At 42.0% G+C, this 23751-nt stretch overlaps 1 protein-coding gene across 2 annotated transcripts; it reads left to right on the top strand.

Annotated features, from left to right (window-relative positions):
- Nucleotides 1-1322: 1322 nt before the first annotated feature.
- On the top strand, nucleotides 1323-22083 carry c2cd2l (c2cd2 like). 2 transcript variants are annotated; one of them, XM_004563931.2, is made up of 16 exons: nucleotides 1323-2062; nucleotides 3063-3402; nucleotides 3657-4095; nucleotides 14376-14471; nucleotides 14568-14687; nucleotides 14997-15107; nucleotides 15705-15812; nucleotides 15941-16040; nucleotides 16129-16261; nucleotides 16820-16884; nucleotides 17134-17255; nucleotides 17795-17966; nucleotides 18077-18175; nucleotides 18565-18659; nucleotides 19096-19309; nucleotides 20229-22083. In XM_004563931.2, exons 3-16 carry the CDS (start codon nucleotides 3742-3744, stop codon nucleotides 20471-20473), a joined length of 2034 nt encoding a protein of 677 aa, XP_004563988.2. In that variant the 5' UTR covers nucleotides 1323-2062; nucleotides 3063-3402; nucleotides 3657-3741; the 3' UTR covers nucleotides 20474-22083. The 2 variants fall into 2 exon arrangements, with proteins under 2 accessions (XP_004563988.2, XP_004563987.2); XM_004563930.4 differs by having other exon boundaries at nucleotides 1657-2062; nucleotides 18526-18659.
- The last annotated feature ends 1668 nt before the right edge of the window (nucleotides 22084-23751 follow it).

The raw sequence follows: 23751 nt of genomic DNA, 5'->3' as shown, positions 1-23751 counted from the left end.
TATATATATATATATATATATATATATATATATATATAAGTGAAGAATTTATTTGAAACTTTAAATGGCTGAAATTGAGAAAAGCGAATTGGTACTGTCTCTTTCCTATCAGAAAAGAGACAAAGAAAATCTGAGAACATAGAACCAACTGCTGTATACTCCAGTAAAGTCATGCTACACACCTTCAGCAGCCACTTTTTATGTATGCATGTTCAAGTGCTTGTTAATCCAAACATCTAATTATCCAATCACATGTCAGCAGCTCAAAGCATTTAAACATGTAGATGTCTGTGAAGGTTCTCAGCCATCCAGGTCATTGTAGTCTAAGGAGCTTGAAAATAAAAGTATCTGGACTTCTTTAAGTTGCTTGAAGATGGTGAAGAGTCCCCGATGTAGACATCACGAAGACAGCCTATTGAAGTTCAAACTGAGCATTAGAATAGTGGAAGAAAGGTGACTGAAACTGGTTGTTGGTACCAGATGGGCTGGTCTTCACAGTCTGGATTTCAGTCCAGTAAAGGACATTTTAAGGGAAATATGGATGAGCGAATGACAAACCTGCAGCAACTGTGTGGTGCTATTATTTCAATATGAAGCAAAATCTCAGAGAAATGTTTCCAGCACCTTGTTAAACCTGCATCATGAAGACTTAAAGCAGTTCTGAAGGGTTAATTAGTGTTACAATTTGAAAAATGTTTTAAGTGATCTGATTACAGTAAAAAGGTGAGGTGTGAGAATGACTTTCCTGATATGAGAACTGCACCAAAGCCATTGAGATAAAGTAGCATTAAGGGAAGTGAGAGATCTGTAGCTCTGAATGACAAATGAGCTAAAAACTGTTCTGATGAACTGTGAGATTCAGATGAGATTCGACACAATACAAAATGTCTTTAGTAGTGAAGTATATATAGAAACAACACATAGTCATTACTAGTATCCACTTGGCTTGCTGCCTGTATATTGGAGCTTTACCCTGGTGGATGAGAGTGTTTGTTCACTGCACCTTCAGATCAGGGAACAGGTCCTGACTGTCATCTGCGCTTTTGTGCCAAATGACAGTTTAGAGTACCCAGCTTTCTTGGAGTACATGGGTGAGGCGCTTGAGAATGCTTCACCTGGGCACGCCATCCTCTTAGTGGGAGACAATGCTCATGTGGGCAATGACAGTGAGACCTGGCGGGGCATAATTGGATGTAACAGCCTGCCAGATCTGAAGCCCTGTTCTGTTACTGGACTTAACAAACACCATGTTTGAACGAGCTGTCCATAAGTGCACATGGCACCAGGACACCCTAAACCGCAGGTCAATGATGAATTTTGTAATTGTATCATCAGATCTGCAGTCATATGTTCTGGACACTCAGGTGAAGGGAGGTGTGAGTTGGTAACTGATCACCACCTGGTTATGAGTTGGATCAGGTGGCGGGGGAAGATGCTGGACAGACCTGGGGCGCCAAAACATATAGTGTGGGTGCGCTGCCAACACCTGGTAGAGGTCCCAGGAGAGCTTTGACAACGTTCCGAGGGAGACTGGGGACATTGAGTCTGAATGGATCATGTTCAGCACCTCCATTGGTGAAAGTTGTGCACTGAGCTCTGGCCGCAAGGTGGTTGGTGCTTGTTGTGGTGGTAACCCCTGAACCAGATGGTGGACACTGGAGGTGAAGGGAACCATCAGGCCTCTGAAGTCCCACAGGCTAACCAAGCCAGTTAGCCTGTGGGACTTCAGAGGCAGCTGATAAGTACCGACAGGCCAGGCAGAATGCGAATTGGGCAGTAGCTGAAGCAAAAACCCGGGTTTGGGGGGAGTTTAGAGAGGTCATGGAAAAAGACTTTCAGACTGCCTCGAAGAGATTCTAGCAAACTGTCAGGCGACTCTATTATTTGGTGGTGGAAGAAATACTTGAGGAGCTCCTTAATCCCACTGACACTTCTTCAGTGGAAGCAGAGTCCGGGTACGAGCGGGACGACTCGTCCATCAACGGGGCAAGGCAACTGAGGCAGTTAAACAACTTCCTGTGGCAAGGCCACTGGAGTGGACAAGGTTCACCAGAGGCCATAGGTAAGGGTAGGGACGTAGACTGACATATGGTGCATATGAGTCTTCGCCATGTGAGAACAGCATACAGTAAACACAAAGACATTTTGCCCTTCAATGACTTGGTAACTGATTATTTAGAAACACAGAACCTGATTTTGTATTTAGCTGATGAAACTCACAAAAAGCAAACATGCACTATGAAAAATGCCTGAGCATTTTTTGTGTTGACTGTCACATCTATTTTATTTATTGCCTATAGCACATTTAAAGAACAAAGGCTGTCTTTTAAAGCGACAGGCACATTTATATTCCTGGTCTCCAAAAACAAACACTATATAAGAATTTGAAAGGTGTGTTTTGTTGTATTAACTAATTGTGATTTAGTGCTAATTAGAATGGGTTCAGAATTTGCAAATTAATGCTGATTCACCCCATAAGTCATGACACACTACTCTCCCTAATCTGCCTTTATAGGTTAAAAGTATTAGTATTGGTATCAGCGAGACTGGCCCTGTGTTTACTTGGTAGCAGATCGATGCCAAGTAAATAAGTATGGCACAGTTCTACATTCAATTGACAACATATTTTTAGATAATGAATGACATCTATCCTTATAAATAATTACTTGAGTATGATTCAGTATTAATGAGAACATGTGCTCATTTTGCGCAAACAGAAATTCTTGCTTAATGTTGAGAAAAGGATGAAACCAAAGATTCCCTTCCCACTGATTTGGATATCTGAGATAAAATGTATCTCCCCTTGTTTTTTTTCTCTCTTCCCAGTGTGATATTTAATTTAATATCACATACTGTTGGTGTGCTTGCATCTGTGTAGCAGTCTTTTATTTTGCATGTTTACATTGTTATAGTAATCACTGTTCTCTCTGGCAATTGATTGCGTCTTTTGACAGTAATTGTCATATTTGTATTCGTGCTTGAAACATTAAACATTTATTTAAAAAAAAAAAACAACCCTCCACACACAAACGCCGTTTTGTGTCCTCCTTTTATTTTGAAAGGTCCGACCAGCTTCCGTTTTTTTGATGAGTCCGTCCCCTGCAGCGCCACCTGTCTGCCGATGCTGTTGTTTGTTAAATCGTCGCCGTGGAGGGGTTGCGGAGGAAGGAGCTGAGACCAGCGGAGATTTTAAATGCGCCGGAGCCCGTATCGCACAGGCGGAGAGCTGGAGGCTTGTGTTGGGATCGACAGTTGACAACAAACACACTGAAGCATCGCTAAGCGCTCGAAGATGGGACAGACACAGTTGTTGTTGGAAGCGCTCCATATCGCCATGAACACGGCTTCATTTGTTTTCGATTACCTGCAGCCTGCAGCTCGGACCGCTTAAACTTCAGCTTGGTATGAAGCTACGTTATGTGACTTTTCTGTATATTATTATTAGATATCGTATACATGTTTTATATACATGCATGGCGCAAACGCAGTAGGTTTTTTTTTAATATACAGCCTAATCTTTAATTTAATTTAATACAAATTTTTATTTTGACCTAAAAAAAAAAAAAACAGAAAAATTGGTTCTTGTCGTTATAACCACGGTGTAAATTCTCCATTACCGGTAATCAACGCGACCGTCTGTTTGCTGCCACTCGCAGGCTGAAAGCAGCTGATCTGCTCACCACTCACAGTCCTGTTATTTCCATCTGGAGCTGATGATATGAGAGGCTGCTGGAGGCGGTGATGGAGCTCCAGGAGTTGAGCTGGCTGTGCCTGGTGGGTCTCTTCCTCGCCTCTTTGGTCATCGTGCTGGGATGGTTGTTCCAGTACTCGCTGACTGTGTTGCGGTTGTGGAGAGCCAGGAAGGCAGCAAAGCGACACAGCCGAGACCCAGCCTGGAGGCAGCACCCAAATAAGAGCTTGGCCGGAGCTTTGTGGGGCTTCCTGCTGAAGCTCCGCTCCGGCCGGGATGGACGACCCACATCTGAGGCCGGGGTTAAAGGCTTGTTGACCTCTCTGTTCTCCTTCAAGTCCTTCAGGGAGCTGTTTCAGAGGACCTGGGTCAAGGCTCTGAACGAGCAAGCTTGCAGGCATGGGGTGAGTTGAAATCTTTAAGCTTTTAATACATCATATTTAACAAGAGAGCTGATTAAACATGATGCCAGTGTGTGTGCACAAGAGGTTACTCCATTAAGTGGAGGCATAAATAGTTAAGCAGGAGCTGATACAGTCGGTGTGCTCATGTGCAGCTGGAAGTGTGTGTGTAGGCAGAGGAGGTGGAGGTGTGGGAGTTGGAGTGTCTAATCGGTAAGAGGATGGGGGGCAGAGCCTTGCGTAACAGCTCTGATTTAATGCACAAAAGAGTGGAGACGCAAGAGCAGTCAGCACAGCCACAGTAACACCCACAGCTCATAAAAATAGTCTTATACCCTCATGGGAAGAAGTAGATGTGTGTTTGATCAAATCGGGAAAGAGGCAGAATGAAAAGAATGGCTGTGTCACCCTCCCTTCAGCTCGTAACCTTGGCCATCAGTTAGAACGCAGCGTAACGCATCAATGTTTGATTCAGTGGGTTCAGCACTGGAGACAGCCTGCCACTTTGTGTCCAGTGTCCCTAAAGGTCTTTCTCCCTTTAAGTCGTTCTTTCATCTGTGTGAATCAAAGTCAGACGGAGGTGGCTCCTCTACACCCCCCACTTTTAAAACCGTGCGTGTTTATCGAGAGATGAGTTGGTGGGGAGTTTAAAGGGGTCAGACAAGATCAATCACATGCATTGCACATCTGCAACAAACAGCACTTGTTTTCTGATTCGTGAGGGTCACCTAACCTTTGTTGTTTGAGAGCTCATCTGCAGATGTCCAGAGTAAACATCTTCCATAGGAGAGCATTTATTCAGAAATAATACCATTAAAATTATTACAATGCAAGTATTTGGTTTTCTTTAAAAGATGACCTGTTTTCATAACCGAGTATTTCAGGCACCTTTTCTTGTGACCCCAGACTGACCCCATGAGTTGGGATCAGGGCCTCACCATCTGTTTCAGGTCATTAATGGCATTATGTGACAGATAAGAATCTAAACATCTAAATGAGAGCACAGAGCTTTGAAGACTGCTTGCCTTGCGTTTCTTTGAATTGGAGGTACAATCACAGCCACTTTATTAGGTACACCTGCTCAGCTATATCTTATTATCTTGTTAGCCAATTAAATGGCAGCATTTCGGCATGCAGATATGGTGAAGACAGCCTGTTGAAGTTCAACCTGAGCAATCTGAGTGGTTGCTGAAGGTAAAAATGCCTTTTTGATGCCTGAGGTCAGAGGAAACTGGTCAGACTGCTTCAAGCTGATAGAGGAATAGCAGTAATGCAAATAGCAACTTGTAACAACCAAGGTGTGCAGAAGAGCATCTCTGGGCTACAGCAGCAGAAGACCACTCCTGTCAGCTAAGAACAGGAATCTGAGGCTACAGATTATATAGGCTCTGGTCTGATGAGTCTCAATTTCAGCTACAAAATTTGGATGGTAGGGTCGCAACATGAAAATCCATCCTCCACTGTATGAATGGGATATTGTCTTAGCTCACTTTGAGCCCCTTAGTACCAACTGAACATCATTTTAATGCCACAGCCCATTTAAGTATTTTTGATGATGGTTGCTTCCAGGATAATGCACTATGTCACAAAGCTCAGAACATCTCAATCGGATCTCTTGAACACGACAATAAACTCACTGTACTCGAATGACCTCCACGGTCACCAGATCTCAACCCAACAGAGCGCTTTTGAGATGCGGTGGGAGACTCACATCTTGGATGAGCAGCGGATAAATCTGCATCAACTGCTTTCATGTCAACATGGACCAAAATCTCTGAGGAATGTTTCCAGCCACTTGTGGAATCCATGCTACACAGAATTTGGGCAGCTCTAAAGGCAAAAGGTGTATCTAATAAAGTGGCAGAAAAGTGTATCTTCTCTGCACTTTGTACATGTTTTGTATGCAGGAGTAAGTCTGTTGAGCTTTCGATACCTGCTTTCATATAACCCCGTTTTGTGCTGATAGTCAGAGGTCCCTGTGCTGTAGTGGATCGTTTTTCTTCACTATATTGCTGTCAGCCGAGTTATCTCACTATGACCTCGGCTGGCTGATCTGCTTTGACCTTTGACACTCTCATTTACTAAGACACTCAAACACTGAAGTGAACCCTGGGTGAGCCTTTAGTGGCAGTTTCCAGGTGCCGAGCGTGCTGTATTTACCTTCATAAAATGTTTTATGATTTTACAATAATTCAAAGATAAAAAGCACCGTCACCTGGCTGTAATTGCTCATAGCTCATTTATAGTCACATGAACTGTGTGTGTGCGGTCTGTGACCCCTGTTCCAACTTATGAAATGCTTTCAGACCACAGTGAAGGGACTTTGAGTTAGACTAGAAAGGTGCAGAAAAAGGGTGAATAAAGTGTCTGAAGTTCACTGGGAGGTGATTTTATAACACTGGGCAAGCAAGTCAATGTTGGAGGACACAGAGACGAGCTGGCTGTGTGTGTTTGTCCATGGGGTGTTTAGTTTGTGAGCCGAGTGTGTGAACCAGAGCTTCCCGAGTTCATTCATCACAATAAAATATCTGCTAGTCATACTGTCTGCAAACACAGCAAGCTGTTGTTCTAAATGTGTCTGGGCCATATGCAAATCAATGTTAGTTTCTTAATGAACCTTTGAACATTACTCTTAAGTACCAAATCACCAGTGTGCCTTGTTTCAAAGATAAACCCACAGGATGTAATCTAAGAAGCAGTCTTTGTCTTGAAGCTTAAGGGGCACATGCTTCGGTCTCCATAGCGTCCGTTTTACCATCAACAACAGGTGCATTGGATGTGACACTATTCAATTGTTCATTATTAAGTAGTATCGTGTTCTATTAGCCAGTTAAGTGTGTCTTAGCTGTATTATGTTCACCTGCCACGTAAAAACCAGACTGGAAAAACCTGCTGTAAGGAGCCGCGGCGATACGGCAAGCATTAAGTGGCAAGAAACTTGTCGCCTCGCATTCTTTGCTTCTCGCATACAGCGAGGCTCTGCCACCTGCCAGGCAGGTTTCTGTGGCCGCTCTGAAAACAGACACGTGAACATATATTACGGTCCCAAAGACTCATATTCTCCTCGGACGTGCATGATTGTGTTTCTACATCGGGCAAAACATGAGCTTCCCCGGAGGAACACAGCACCGGGGAAGTGGTGCTTCAGTGTCATCGTGGGGATTAGTACGCAAATCCTTTATAGCATTAACCTAAGTACTTTTCCGGCACTTAAGATTGATGGTGACAGAGGTCTTTAAATAATTACTATGCTGAAATTTATCCAAATAAAGGCAAGCTGACTGAGCATGCAAGGTCAAGTTAGAGCAACAGAAAGGGTTCATCAAACCTCCTGCCAGTCTGCAAGTTGTATTTTTATGATTTATTCTTTCCCAATAATTATTTTAATATATATGTACTAACAGTCCCCGAAAATTCCTGTGGAGATAAGCCCCAGTTAGCACTGATGGTCCCATTTCATCTGTTAAAAATGACCAGATTAACAATATTTCTTTCATTTATCATAAAACTTCCTTCCTGTTGTATTTTATCACGAAGTGTATAAAAGAGGTGGACCATCATACATAAACTGGCATTTGGATGTCATCCTGTTGTTTCTTTGGAGCCTGATTATAGACTTTGAAGACTCGAAGTTAACAAACAACCTCACAAAGTTAAATGAGTGAGGAATAAGGTCACTGTCTTATAGCTTCTATACAGCTGAATGTCTTTTTGAGAGTCAAAGAATCAAAGCTTAAGTAATTTCCGCAGCTTTATTTTCAGACCTGGTGGTTACATTAATTTTTTTCATACAGTGTATGAATTTTATTTACATTACCTAGCCAGGACTAAACCCCTGTTTGCCACTCACACACACAGCTATGAGCTGGTGGCTCTGTTGTTTACCTCACTTGAAGTCAGGAAACAACAAGTTTGAGAATGTGCCTCAGCTTAATACAGGAAAAACTGGTTTTATACTCAAATTATGAAGTAAAATAGTTGAAATGACAGGCAGTGTGATCTAGCCTGCTATTGTGACCTTACCACATAAAGTTTTTAAGACTTTGCTGCTCTCGATTGCGAAAGTTGATATTTTAGATGCAGGTTTTTGGTTTGATGCCACATTGAAAAGAGATCACTGAAACAAAAAGTGTCTTAGGGTCTTTTTTTTTCCTGATATCTTCCTACGTGTCAGCGACGCGACTGTGCAGTTTTGAACATCCCTCATCCCGGACGGCTGACTCTGGCGTGCTTGTCGATATATTGTTGACTACAGCGGGGAGTGATGTAAGGCCAGGAATCCTTTTGCTGTTTCGCTCATTTTCAGTGTTGTCACAGTGCTCTGTCCTTGTAGCAAAACATTCCAGAGGGCAGACCCAACCCTGACCCTGATGTCCAGCATTTGAAACAGCATGATGAGACACACACACACAAAAAGATTCAGAGGGCTGAGTACTGACACCGGGGTTTGGGCTTGTTACATAAACTGCAACAAATGCCTCATCCCTTTGTAGTGAGATTGCAGGATATTGAGGCAGCTAATGAGGACTTATTTAAATGTAATATGACTTGAAAGTACATTTGTGCTGCAGAACGGCACAGCTCAGAATGCTTATACTACCCAAATAGACTGTTGTGTGAGGAGAGAAAGAAGCTAGGCATTTTTCTTTTGCAGATACTTAAAGCCATGAGGTTTGATTTTCTGTGTCCTACACAGTATCTGATACAGATTAGAGAAGACGATTGCAAACCCAGGGTAAACAGGTGGAGCACCAGCCGTGCTTCATTCTTCTTCACGGTTTCGAAGATACACAGTCTACCTCTTGTCTCAGTAACTAATACTTGTTACCACCAGCTCCACCCCACCCCCTTCTCACGCTTCGTCTGTCCTTGTAGTCCAGCGAGGGCCCCAAGGCTTCATTACAGCTCATTGCTGCGATGTTAACAGAAGTACGTCATCTCTGATGTCAGATTCTAGTGATTTTTACATTCTGCACAATAATCTCAAATACTTACTTCTGACACCGACTATAACTACGTCTGATCTGACATGAATTGCGTAGCATGGTTTAATTTAAACATCGGCAGCAGCATGTCTGTGTTTTTGGTCTCTTCCTGTAGCTTTGGAGTGTATTCCCATTATGCAGACTCAGTTCTCAGTTGTTTACCCAGCAAAAATGTCCTGTCTGTTGAAGTATTTACAGCGTGAGCCTCTGGATATAATCTTGCCTCAGAAGAAATGACTCGATATGGAGCTACTCAGATGTCTCTGGCTGGATTAGTTTGTAGAGGAGTCTTGAAGGACTGGACTGGTCGGCCGCCCCAGACGTGCAGATCATAAGGCATCAGCAGCCTGTGTGTGCAGCTGACACATGCTGTCAAGCCATCATTACTGAGTGGTAGGGGAGGACAAAACGAGCGTACATCTGCAGGGAAGGAAGCTCCCTGTATATTCACAATCTGCAATTATAAAGAGTCTGGTGAATAGCTTGAGGACACAGTTCACTTCTTCTCCCTCTGAGAGCTGCTGGTAGATGATTAATGCCCTGTGATTATTCTCAAGTAGGTTCCTTCTTAACAACAGGGGACATTAAACACTCAGCGCTGATTTGATACCATAGTGCAGGAAACCAACCTTTTCATCCTTTAGTCAGAGCTAATGATGAGCTCCATCTTCACCAGCCAGTTTTATTTGAACAGCCAAAATCTACTATTACGCCAACTTCTTTCTGAGGCTATGACTCAGCATTTAAATAGGCTCAGCTAATATCCAACATGTAAATTTAATAGTACCTGAACAAATTCTGAAGTGAAGATGGATTACTGGATACTTAAGGCACTACTGTCTTTCCAGATTCACTGTAACTTTTTACAATTCTTAGGTATACTTTAGAAAAAAAACCTTTAATGACTCGGTGCAGTCATGTAAAAAGCTAAGAACACTCCCTGATTCAGTAGTTTCTAAAAGAGTCTATAGCAGGAATAACTTGCAGCACTCGTTTTTTTTAATCATTATCACTCTCTCACATCACTCTTGAGGAATTTTGGCCAACTTTGTACAACTGCTTCAGTCCATCAAGGTTTCCAGGCATTTGTTTATGCGCAGCTTTCTTTAGATTGAATCGATTTGAGGTCTGGACTTCGACTTGGTAATTTTCTTTTTTCCTATATCATTACCCCTCCATCACCGTGCTCGGCAGTTGGTATGAGGAGTTTGTGCTGATATGCTGCATTAGGCGTTTTCCAAATGTGGCGGTGCATTTTGAGCAAACGTCTCATCCAAAGTTCACGAAATCTTGTGGTTTGTTCAAATGCGGCTTTGCAAAGCTAAGCTGCCATGCTCTTTTTAAATAGGAGAGACATTCTCCTGGTAACCCTTCCAAACAAGTTCCAAACACACTGGTTCAGTCTTTTTCTAGCTGTACTGTCATGAACTTTTAACATTTAACATGCTACCTGATGCCTGTAGAGTCTGAGGTGTAGTTCTTGGGTTTGTACGGTCTGAGCATTGCATGCTCTGACCTTGGGGTGAAGATGCTGGTATGTCCAGCAAAGTGTATTTGATTAGCAAAGTGCGTTTGATCAGCATTTGATTAGCAAACTGCATTTGATCAGCAGCACCTGGCTGCTGGTTCCTTTCTTAATTCCTTAATTCTTTTACAGGACTACTGTGAAACCTGTGAAAGCTTTCACATCGTGGGTGTTGGGGTTTTTTTTTTGCCAGTATTAACGGACACTTCACCAGGGCTGCCCTTTGTGACGGACTCTGTTTATAATTTTTATATGGCTCGAGGGTTGGGGACCGGTGCACTAATCCACGGAGCTGCCTGGGCTTAAATCACAATTGTGGTCCGCCATGAACTGTAAATTCAATAATGCATTTGTTCAGCGCTGCCTTTTTTTTTTAGCCATATAGCACTTAGGAGAGTAACTATAGAAATACATGAATTGTACTATCATTCTTTTAGTATTAATAATAGTATTAATAGTAACCCAAGCTTTCACATGGTGGGTGTTGGACTATGGCTTTCCTAAAAGAGTAAAAAAAAGTAGTGACTGGGTGTTAAATCCTAGTGGCTAGCATGTTAATCTCACATGCTAGCCATTTGGTTTTAGGAGAAACTTCAAGAACTCCCTCTCTTTGTACTCCCACTTCCAGATTTATAGCTTGTGGGATAATGAAGCAATAAAGCTGTAGAAAAAAAATAGTAGACAATATAAAAAAATGATGGTCTTTTTAATGGCCAACAGGGAGCGACTCCTCTGGTTGCTAAGACTTCTAGGTGTGCCTGCTTGCTCTATTATGTCAGTAAAAACCTCAGCTTAGTGTCTCGTTTCAGGTATGTTAAATAGAACATGATGTCCATTTTGTAAATTCAGTTCAATTCTAACATTTAGAAAGAACAATTATCTAGGATCAGCTTCAGCTAATTAGCTAATGGGCTTACAGTTTCCTTTGTTTCTCAGTCAGATACAGCCATAACCTGTCACATCCAATTTCACATCACTAAGGTGGAAATAGAAGAAACTACTCAGATCGAGGCTTCATAGCAAGCAGTGGGTAAAGTCACAGTGGCTCCATCCATCTTTTATACTGTCTATACAAAAATGCTAATTTTAGCTGCATTATTGATAGAAGAAGTAGAGACAGTAGATATAGTTCCATTTGTAGAGCTAACGGTTGTCTGTCTCTCCGTGTCCATCATGGTCCATCATAGGGCTGGACGGAGAGCTGTCCAAGGTGTAGCCCTCTGGCTGTTTTTAGTATGGCAGCATGTACGCATTCAGTTTGTTGACATTGCCCTCACACAGACCCTGTCTGTTATTTTGCCATTTTGAGTAATTACATCAATAATAATTTTCATGTATGCTTTTTCCTGTGCATGAACATTGTAATTTTCCAATCGTGCACCTTGTTATAGCAGGAAGCTCAGATAACATAAAATATAGGGAAGGAAAATGAGGGTCATCAGAAGCCATGGGGGAGTGTATTTCTGGTTGACCCACATGCTTTTCAGAGGCGTTCAGCCAGTTAGACCCAAAGGGGGGGACGCTGACAAACCTGAAGTGACACTATGGATGTCCTCAGGAACTGTCTCTACCCAGAAATACCCCTCACATACACTCTGTTGAGCAGCGGTGGATCACAAGGACAAATCAGCGGCCATGCTACTAGCACTGCTCTCTCCATGACAAAATGAGGTCTGTAGCCTCTGCCAAGGAGGATACAAAACACCACAGTGCAGCAGATGGCTCCTTATAAAGCCAATGGGTGTAAACTCCCTGGAAGGAAGAGAAACCATAAACCTACTGCTAATTAGATATTCTATTAACTTGCTAAAATACAATAAACGATAATGGCTGAATATTTTCCCATAATAATTTTTCAGGTGCATCTTACAACAAACCCAAAAAAGGATAGTGCTGGAAAAAAGATAAGAGTAGAAAATGATTTTTAACTGAAATCATGAACAAAGCTGGAGCGAGCCGGCCTTCTTTTCCCTATGAATGATGAGTGATTGACACATGCTGGCAATATTTTGCTGCCATGTTTACTGGAGTCATTTGGAAAAGAAAAAAAATGAAATTTGTCAGTTTCCTTTCAACACGGATTAGCAAGTTTGATGCACACAAACACAAATCTGTGCTGTAAGTGCAGTTTGACTCGCCAGAAATCTGACTCTGGATTCAAGGGTGTCTTTTTTGTTTTCTGGTGGCGATCAAAGTGTGATGTCCTCATTTCACTGCAGGCGGCTTTGTTGCCTGTCTTCTTATATTTACTCTATAATTACACCAGAAGCCATCTAATACAAGCAAAATGTTGTAAAAGCAGTCTACAAAAATGGACTTTGCTGTGCCTTCCTCGTAATAATTTCTGCTAGATGACTCCGTTTAGTTCCACGGCAAAGATGCTAATGTGCCCGCCTGCAGTGACACAGACAGGGTTTAAGCTGTATTTCTCAATCTGATATATCATATTTGCTCTGCACTTTAATCCAAATGAACAGTTGGGTGACTGAGCAGTTTTAGAGGCTCCAGCCAACTGAAGTAAACACAGCCGGTTGTACGCTGCGGTCATGTGACTGCAGTGTTAGTCCAGGGGAACCTACGTAAGCTTGCGGCATAGCACTTGGCTTCCTGCCCTTCTGGCTGCAATAAGTGACACACACACAGACACACACTCGCACGCACACCACAAACTTTGTTATATCATCCTCCCACCTCTGCCCCGCCTCCGCTGTTGTGTTTGATACAGATTGGACTTGGACCTAGTGGAACACATGCTGTGACAATAGGGGATTTTGTTTTCTCGCGCTTCTCAGTTAAAGCTGTCCAGTAAAACAGATCTTCTGGCCAACACACGCACACATAGTGATAGTAGGTCACCGCCGTGCCCGTGTGATTCTGCTGAATCTTTTCTTAAAACCGAGTTACTTCTTCCTCTTGTTAGGGCTGTCCTCCACACAGGAAAACGTGCCCGGCTGTAAGCTCGAGTAAGCACCGACTTGATAAATAGATGCTGCTACGAGGTCTGAGACATGGGGTTTTCTCAGCAGCCAGGAGCATTAAATCTCCCAACTTCTGAAGGATTACAAAAAAGGATTATATAAATGTATTATTAACACAATTACCACTACATGTGTTGGTTTTTTTTGTCAGTATTTTCGGACATTTTTCATCTGAGCCCACTAATCCATGCAGCTGCCTGGGCTTAAATCACAATTGTGGTCGGCCATGAACTGTAAATTCAATAATGCATTTGCATGCATTTGTTCAGCACTGCCTTTTTATAGCCGTATAGCACTTACAAGAGTGACTATAGATACATGTGAATTCTACTATCAGTCTTTTCACTTGCACTTTGGAACTTAAACACAAGAAAACGATCGCATAGTAATTGTCATGGTTACTACAGCTATAAGGAACATTTGGGCTTCTGCAAAGACAGTGCGGTTGCTTTAACAGGGAAGTGTACAAACAGGAACAAACAGTAGTTCTTACTTTTTAAAGACTGCATTGGATGAGCAACATGTGAACGACACAGTCACTGTCTTATGTGAGTGTATCTAGGAAGAGCTATGCGAGCAGATACTGTTTAAATGCATTAAATACCAGGATTAATTAGCAGTTTACTTTATGATATGATCAAAGGTCCATAAAGCAAGTTCCACATACCCAGCTGCTAGTCAGCTGTATTAAAGGCTGTATCCCTGCACTGTTACATCTTTTGTCATCTCAAAGTCTCTTTTCTCTTTCTCGTGTGTAATGTTTGGGACATTTTTCTCTTCCTCTGTCTCTGCCAGAGCTCCATTCAGATCACTTTTGACAGCAGCCTCCAGATAAGTGCTGCCTCTGCAATAGAAAGCGTGAGCTGCACTGACCAGTCAGCAAACCGAATGGTTAGTAATCTTTGCTTATACCTGTGACATCAGGAGCAGTGCATTTTGAGTGTATGTATGCATGAGTATTTGTCCTCCTCTCTTTTTCTTTTGCAGATTTTGCACTGTAATTGTTCAGTAGACAGGGTCAGGTTACCCGTGACGGTCACCCAGCAGTCGCCAGTTGCCATTTCTATGGACACCTATCAGATCACTATAGCACCTGTGGTGGCAAAGGTACCTGAAGCACTGCACCTGGATTTTAGCAATTTGTACACGGGAGACCAGACCTCTAAAAAAACAAATGTCAGAGCGTGATTTGCATTGTTATTCAAATGTGAAAATTTACACAGACAGTCGCATGTCATCTGTGCCCTCATTGCAGTGGTCATTAAATGTGAAATGTTTTTCTGTTACCTGATGCATTTTAATGTAAGACAATTATTTATTAATGACAATTTGCTGCACAGAGAATATCTATTGTTATAACTGCCTGTTACTATTTTCTTACCGTCCCTGCCCCCCCGCTCCGTCTACCTCCATCAGGTTGTGGCGTGCTTGGAGGAGGTGGAGGATGAGGGGCTGCTGATATCCTGGAGTCTTTCCAAGCAGCCGTCGTTTTCTCTGACCGTGTCTCCATGCAAGCTGCAGAGACTGGTGGGAACGCTTACCGCTAATGGCACTAATTTGATGTCACTGCTCTCAGTGACCGTCACATTTTTCAAATTAAAAGCATGCGTGTGTTATTAAAAAAGGAAACGCACATTAAAAAATTTCCCGTATCTAATTTGTCTTCTTTGTAAATCAGCATGCACTGATTTGCATGCAAGTGACTTTCCATCCCATTAAACCCAAGATTAGTCAAGAAGGAAGTGCCGTCCTTTAATATTGTTATATAAATGGGCATGCCATTAAATGCCATTTGTCTGAGGAAGTAACAACGTTAATAAAATAAAAAGGAAACAAATACTTAGCACAAGACATTGTGTTGACTAATGACATCCACCATACGGGAATATAAAAAGCCTGCTTTATACGGCGTAGCAAGCCCAGCGTGGGTGAAGTATCAAGGCTGGTTCAGCCCCCCAGAGGTGAAAATGCTCTCAGATTAAAGCTGCAGTAATTTTTTTCCTTTGGGATCCTGTAAGAATTGAGATGAAATAAATAAACCCTCAATTTGTGGCTGTAGTTAGTTCGGTTCAGCGGGTGTTGGTTAACCATCACTGAGTAATAAGTGTGCTTTTTTCTTCACAGTGCACTGAAGGTGAAGCAGACATAGACACAATTAAGGGTCTGATAGAAGATACTCTGTTCAGCACTCAGCCAGCCATGGTCCTCAATCTCAGGACGTCCAGTCCTTTGGTGAGAAATTTACTGCCTTTAATGAGACAAATTAACTAAAAGATGTATAGATTATATAATAAAATAGATGATGTACTTAAAGCTGTTTCACTGTTGAGCTCTCCACCCCCCTTTCTGCACACTCCCAGGCCCCCATGGACAGTCTCTCAGTGGGATTGAACTCTGTATCCCAGAGTGTCTTGGTGAGACGACTACTCCTCCGGCAGCTCAGGGCGACCTTAAGTAAAGGTCAGATATTTTCCCCCAGCGTCAGATCATTTCCGCACAGCTTCCTGCTGATTACCGAAGTCTCACTGCGTCATTGTGTGTTTTGCAGGTCAATGGTCTAAATCAGGGGAGCTGTGCTGTGTCCTGAGCCTGGACCAACCGTCTACAGAGAGAACAACCCGCTTCCTGCCTGTGCCCAGCAGTGCCAATGCTGCACTGGAATGGAGTGAAGATATTACTCTGTAAGCTGCCGTGTTAGAAAGCAGATTCAGGGTGTAATGATTGTGATGCATTTGCAGGTCACCTATTGGCCTCATTTGCAGCCCTCATTTTATTCCTGCACTTTGCTAGAGCAGCTTTGCATGATTCACAGTTTAAAATAATCCTCCTCTCTTCTGATTGGCTGCCCCTTACAACCAGAAGGTCTGAACAGCAAGTGGTGGAGCTGCTGTGCTCACAGCCAGAGCTCTTTCTCACAAATCCAAGAGTAGAAAGAAATGTCTGAAACTGGGTGTTAAGCCTGGTCTGAAGACTAGACCACAATACTTTCTTCTAAACTCCCTAAAGTTGCAACAGTTTTGGGGATCTTTTATTTTAATGCTCCAATTCAGATTTAGCAACATCAGAATTTCTTGAGCCCATAATGTCACAGTCACAATCAAGTAGTTAAAATATTTGTATTAATATTAATGTTCCAGAGAAGTAATGGCTGTAGAAAGAAACGTATTTAATTGAAATAATAATACTTGGATAATGGAGTTTCACTGTAATGCTAACTCATTTGTTTCCTGTGTTTGAAGGGAGCTGGGCCCAGAAACCAAAGAGCTGAGAGTGAGACTTCTGGAGCGGAGTGGCAAACGGGAACGTAAGGCATAGTTCAATAGCAATTTACTACTGGCTGCTGCTCAGAAAGCTGATCAGCAGGAACATATTACAGCTTAAGCAGAGTCATCAGTGCTGAAAATGCAGTATTGGCAGACTCACTGTCTTTGTTAGCATTTTGTGATGTCTGGAGAGGCTCGTTTTTTTTGGCCTCAGAACTACAGTAAAAGGAAAGACCTTTTTGCTTTTTGTACAATTTGTTTATATTCTTTTTGTGTTTAAATATGATTAGAATTCCTGCCAGGTCACGCCTCCATTGCTTTGGACATCCAGGGTAAAGTTCCCACTGGGCAGCACGTATTGTCCATGAGGTCTGGCCAAGACTCAACGCCAAACGCTGTCATCACCGCTGAGGTGAGTGACCAGACGAGTTAGATTTCTGTAAGAGTGTAGGGAGTGTTTGAAATTCTTACTTGTGCTTTGACGCAGAACGAAGGTTGCGTTACGGTTTATTATCTAGATCTGGACTTTATCAAAGATTCCCAACAAAAGAGGCAGTGTTGTGTAACAGCTGATACAAAATCCATTGTCATTCTTATAATCGCTGTGTCAGATCTCTTGTAGACTTTCCAGCAGCCAACTTGTTGCTCTTTTTTTGGCTTTCTTCTAGTCCACATTGTCTTTAAAGAGAGAGAAAATGAGAATAAACGTGCTTTGTCTCTGTGGGGTAACATTTCATTTGGCAAATTCTGTCATTTCTTAATAACTTAATTTCCAATTTATATATAGAGCCAAAGCACAACAACAGTTGGATTAAGGTGCTTTATATAAGACCAACAATCAGGCAGTCGTTTTTGAGCAAGCACTATGTGACAGTGGGAAGGAAGAACTCCCTTTTAACAGGAAGAAACCTCCAGCTTGTACACTTTTTGTTTTTTTTTTTCCTCTTCCAGCTGTTGTACCAAGAAACACAGGAGCCTAGCAGTGCCCACAAAGCTCTGCTACTTCGCTCCTCTCTCACCCCCACCAAGAAAGTTGACGTGGACCGAACCATCATGCCAGACGGAACCATCGTCACCACCGTCACGACGGTCCAGTCCCGACTTAAACTCGATCGCAGTCCAGGTGCGTTTGACAAAGCAAAGCATGTCACCAAACCAGGCAGGGCAGGTGCCTGATGAGTTTTTTTTAGTAGTGTCAATAATAAGAAATGAAATAGCAGCGTTCCCTTTCAGGTGACTCCCCGTTGCGTTCTCCGTCTAAAGTGGAGGTGAATGAGAAGAAACCCACCGTGCTGCCTGATAGCAGAAGCAGCAGCAGCCCCAACGCGAGCAGTGAGTTCTGCCCTGAAAACCAGATTTGTTTTACATAACAGATGCAAAGTAGGATAAGCAACACGCAGCAGAGTAACACGAGTCGAGAGGAATGCACTCTGAGTACGCATCGTGCGCTCCGTGCAGGTAATCCTTTTCAAAAGCATCACATAACTCGCACACGGGCTGGAGTTACGTGCTGTTTTTGGTGCAGCGGGAAGCTAATTGCTGACACAAAACAGATAAAAGATAAGCACAAACTTATATGTAGTGCAACAGCAGTTAATTCAGCAATATATTTTAATAAAAATAGCACATGGTGGTCTGCTAGTATAGTGCTGATTTACATATTTGTGTTTTTTGTTGCTCAGAGAGCAGCCGCCTCTCTAATGGCCTGGATCCTGTTGCAGAAACCGCCATACGGCAGCTGACAGAGTCTGGGTCCAGAGCAGCACGGAAGACACCGACGAAAAGGAGCACGCTAATCATCTCGGGTGTGTCAAAGGTCAGAGAGTGAAAACGCCATCTTTCTAGACACGTGCTTTGAGTTTGATTTGAAAACTTCAGCGATTTTGTGGTTATCAGTTACCTGTATAATGATTGAAAGGAAATAGTCCAACCTTCAGTCTTTATATTAAATTAGCTGTAAGCCTTAATAACTGCTGCGACTGCTACTGGGAATCTACTGTAAAATACAACGAGGAGCCGGGCAGAATAAGTGTGATCTAAATTTAGTCCACAGCCCCCCCACTGGACCACTTTACAGAAGAATGAGAATCTTCTGACCTGATTTTTGCCCGAGAATCTTTGAAAACGTGTCAGGAGCGCTCGACAACCTCACTAAAAGAAAGTGTGCTGATAATCGTGTATATTTGAATTTAATCGTCATATACATGTAATGGCGTGTAATTTCAGTAGTGACATCTATTTCTCTGCTTCAGGTTCCACTCTCTGAAGATAACAGTGCATTATCAAGTGGCTACGCTGCAGCCATGGACGCAGCCATGCACGGCAACCATTACGGGTCAGGGCGTCACCATGATCCAGATGAAACCACGCCCTCTGACGTATCAGAGCGTCCTTCTGTGGATGATGTGGAATCAGATACTGGCTCCACTGGTGCCTTGGAAACCCGGAGTCTCAAGGATCATAAAGGTAACGCAGGCAGTCTGTGCTGTAAAGAATCCAGGTCCAGTTCTCAGTAACGTCTCGCAGAAAAGCGTAACTGTAAAAACATTATTCAGCTATTGAAATATTCTGTAAATTATTCAAATATGTTTCTTGTTTTGTCATTAAAGCAGAATTTCATGAGCAGGTTTACATTTTTTTCAGTCTCAAAGACGTTTTGCTTTTAGATTTAATTTTCATGTCTCACTTATTTTTTTTTTTTAATATATTAACGGCACAGTGTATCTTATATGCAAACAAATATTTCATAGCCTTAGGTAACATCAGGACTTCAGGTTCAATTCACAGATTTACCACAGTCAGTTCCTCTACTGCTGCTGCCCTCTAGAGGCCATACTTCAGCATCTACAAAGCCAAACTAACGTGTGTTTGTTTGTAATTTAATTTATTTTTTTCATGCAATATAATTAAATTTGAATGGTGAGGCAGAGGAGTGGGAGAAGCAGTAATAAGTAAACTAAGCCACCCCTCATTTCTTTATATTTTGCTTCCAAGGAGCCAGACTTTATTTTCAAAGTGCTTTTTAACAATAGTTATGCGACCTTTCTGATGGTCTTTCAAAGTTTTCTTTGGACGTTTTCTGCTTCTTCACTCATTTTCAGTCCAGTTCTTGACTGTTTTCAGAGGAATGTTTTTTTCTTTTAGCTTGGTAAGCTACGTTACACTGACCTATGAATTGCTCAAGCAAAAACAAGGCTCCAAACTCTTGTCAGTGCTGTGTCTACACATGACAGAGAACTTAGAGAGCCAGTTTTAGATGATGTCTTCAGGCACTTTGTTATCAGCAGCCTGTCGCAAAAATGCATGGATTTTTTGTCATGTATGTTGTGAAATAATTGAAATCATTTGTGAAACTAGAAGTAACTCCACGATGTGTTTCCTGCAGTGGGCTTTTTGCAGAGCGGGACGAAGCTGCTTTTCCGCAGAAGACATCGAGAGAAAGAGTCCTGCCTTAGCCAGTCCCACGAAGACATCTCCAACTTGGGCAATAACTTCACCGCCGCACCAAACATCAGCCGTAAAAAGTCTGGCAGCTTCTCCCGGCGCCTCATCAAACGTTTCTCCTTCCGCTCTTCTGGCAAATCAAAAGGCAAGGCCGCCAATGGAGGAGCTAGTGCACTGGATAACTAATTCTCGAGGCCAGCAGACATGGACACGAGTCATCCTGAGAGCGTTCTCTGTTATCACTACACGTCAGCACGGTCTTTGACAGGCTGAGCGCCCCAGGTGGGTTGTCAACTGCACAGCTTTAAAGGAGGATACCTCTGGGAGGGCTCCCCTCTGGATAGAAATTATTGCACTTTCAGGACAGAAGTCTCATTTAATCACATCGCTGACTCTGAATTGTTGTTAAATTTGAGGAGGAATCTGCTGCTCGGTGGAGGAGATGGGAATAGCTACAAAGAAATGTTCCACGCTTCTGGGATTGTTGGACTGGCACTGGTGGTGAAAACGCTCCAAAACATTTTAATGATGTAAAATGCCACTATGCTCTTGGTTGCACTTTTGACTTTTTATTTTTTTTAACAGCACATGTAAAAATGTGCTTGTTGTTAAAGTGTAATTTATTAATATGTTGGACTCATTAAACAAGTGCTATTTATTTGAACCCCCTACAACTAATCATCATAGCTACATTACACTATAATATAGAGACATTAAGGTGTGTTTTCCATACAAATGTAATTTTCAACACATAGTTTAAGTAAGTTTAAAAAAAATGTCTTGATCTAGCTATAATGTCCATCCATGATTGCTTCGACATTGGTTTTAGAATAATGTTAAATGTTGTATCTTATATAAAAACCTGAAAAGATCATATTGTACTTTTACTTTGACAAAGGTGCTTTCTCTGAAGTATCATATCTTCACTTTGCTTTTGAAAATCTAACCAGCCACCTTATTTATCAAGCCAGAAGCTGATTTTTAGACTTTTGAAAGTCTCGCAGTCTTCTGTCGGGGGAAAACAGCAACGCGATCAGGCGTGCTCGCCTCTTCTCGTGCTTCTACAGAATTCATTGTTGTAACAGCTATCATTACTGTGCAGGACATGTTGTGTTAAATGCCTCAAAAGGGTTGCGGGTGAAATCGTTTGCAGAGAATGCTGCCATGTGATTAGTTCCTAATAATGAACTAATATAGCAAAGCATTTCCTGTATGAACATTTGGGATTGTTATGATAATGTAATATTTTTTAGATATATGTACGTCACGCTAAAATATTTCTGCAGTTTATATTTAAAAAAGGAGATTGGTGTGTCTCAGTGTTCACTAATGCTGCGCTCAGGCAAAGCAAGAGGACTCGGTGTGGGTTAGAGTTGAAATACGGTACTCAGGGTTTTAATGAAATCTACTAGCAGCCACAGGTTTTAAGAAAGCATTTGCATACTTTGAAGGCAAATAGATCCAGTATGTGAAGTTGTACATAGGTTTTAGGGCCAATTGAGTCTTGTCTGAAAACATGAAAATAATCTTTTAACTGACTGCATTAACTATGAGACTTCAGAAAAACCAAACTTAATAAATGGTTGTTTTTTGAAATTATAATTTTTTTAATAAAAGGATTTTGAAATGCTGAAGAAGAGAACAAAGCCTCTTCAACGTCTAAAGGCACATAAAGCAAACGTTATGAATAAAGATTTGTGGCTGTATTGTGAAACAAAAAGTGGCTGCAAAATTGATGACTTCTGTTATATTTTAAATATTTAATTTATTGCAAATAAATTATTTTTTAAGCATCATCTTTGTACCTGACTTCGTTCATTGTATTTTCAATAACCCATAAAAGGTTCCTTTTTATGATGCACTTGCAGGTCTGTGAAGGCGCATGGGCTACAGCGTAACATTAAAAGAACATAACTTTCTGTACCTGCAATTAACTTACATGTACTAATGTCAATGGAAAATTGTATTTAGTAGTCAGTGTAATCTTTTAGTGATATAAGTTTGCATATGGTAGAATACTGCATGTAGTGATTTGTATTAGGAAATATTCAACCATGTATACTTAGAGGCATATAATCAATTGTGTGTGATCTCTAGCAGGCTGCAGGCTTGGTGTGCACCTCAGGAATGCACCCCCATGTCCTGGGAGAACGCGAGAGCTTGTACCTGGTTTTATTGTTTTACGGTAGGATTAACGTAGCTATGTCTGTTTTAGTTTAAGTGCTTCTTTACATATAGATGAACTGCTGGACTTCCTCACCATGTTATTTAGGGTGAGGGGGAGACTGCCCTCTTTGTGACCAAGGATGTACCTTTTGTACCTTCATGTTATATGACCCTTTGATCAGCAGGAGACACACACACACACACACACACACACACACACACACACACACACATACGTTCAATGGAGTATAAAATAAAGACCGGGGCAGTGCTCAGCGCGAGTCTCTCAGTAGGGAGCTGCCCTTCTGTGTGTTTCTCTTCTCTGAGTCTTTACTGAAGAAGTGTTTTATAACATTTTCCTTAACAACTAATAAGTTTGCTTTCGTGAGGCTCTTCCCTGCATTTCATTGTCTTCGCTGACTAGTAACACCAGAAGGGGCCCAAGAGTTTTTGGGGACTTACTTCTGTGGCTTTTAAACCCTAAAACACGCTGCGCCAAAAATTGGTCCACCCCAAGGATTGGGTTCCCCGACATAGTGTAGAGAGTAACATAGTGTACGCTGTTAAGTGCCAGGAAGATTGCCAAACAACCTCTGGCGATGTGGATGGCACAACACGGAAGAACTACCTGGTCAGGCCAGGACTCTGCAGTCTATTTACACCTACAGGCCAGTGGACCCTCTTTCATTGATGAGGACGTAACCATCCTGGACAGGAAGGAGCACTGGTTTGAGCGGGGAGTCAAGGAGGCCATTTACGTGAACAGAGAAAGACCATCTCTGAATTGAGGGGCCTAACGGTACATCTTTTACCACCGTATAATGCTATAATTGCAGCCATTCCCCAACTCTCTGTGAATGGTAACCATGGCCATTGATCAGTGGGCTTTAATCAGTGGTTGTTGATCAATGGTCATGAGAATTTGCATAATAATGATGAAGGAACTGACCTCACAGCCCATTGTTCCTTCAGTGGGCTGGTTTCAGTCATTATGCAGATGTACTGTTTATAACATAGGTGTCAAACTCTGGCCCGCAGCCTAATTACGTTTGGCCCGCGAAGCCATACCAAATTACTACTAGAGCTGGCCCACTGGTATTATACAGCTAATATATATATATTGTTTAGTATTAAGCTTTGCTTGTTCCATATTCAGTTTTCCAGCAAAACTTATTTGAGTCCATAAGAAAAGATTCATTCTTATATCTGGAGGAAGATTTTTTTTTTTCAATAAATATTAATGTTAGCCCGTGACTTTGTTCCAGTTTTGAATTTTGGCCCACTGTGTATTTGAGTTT

This window comes from Maylandia zebra, linkage group LG10 (genome assembly GCF_041146795.1).
Source record: "Maylandia zebra isolate NMK-2024a linkage group LG10, Mzebra_GT3a, whole genome shotgun sequence".
NCBI lineage: Eukaryota > Metazoa > Chordata > Actinopteri > Cichliformes > Cichlidae > Maylandia > Maylandia zebra.
This window is presented reverse-complemented; position numbering and strand designations above follow the sequence as displayed.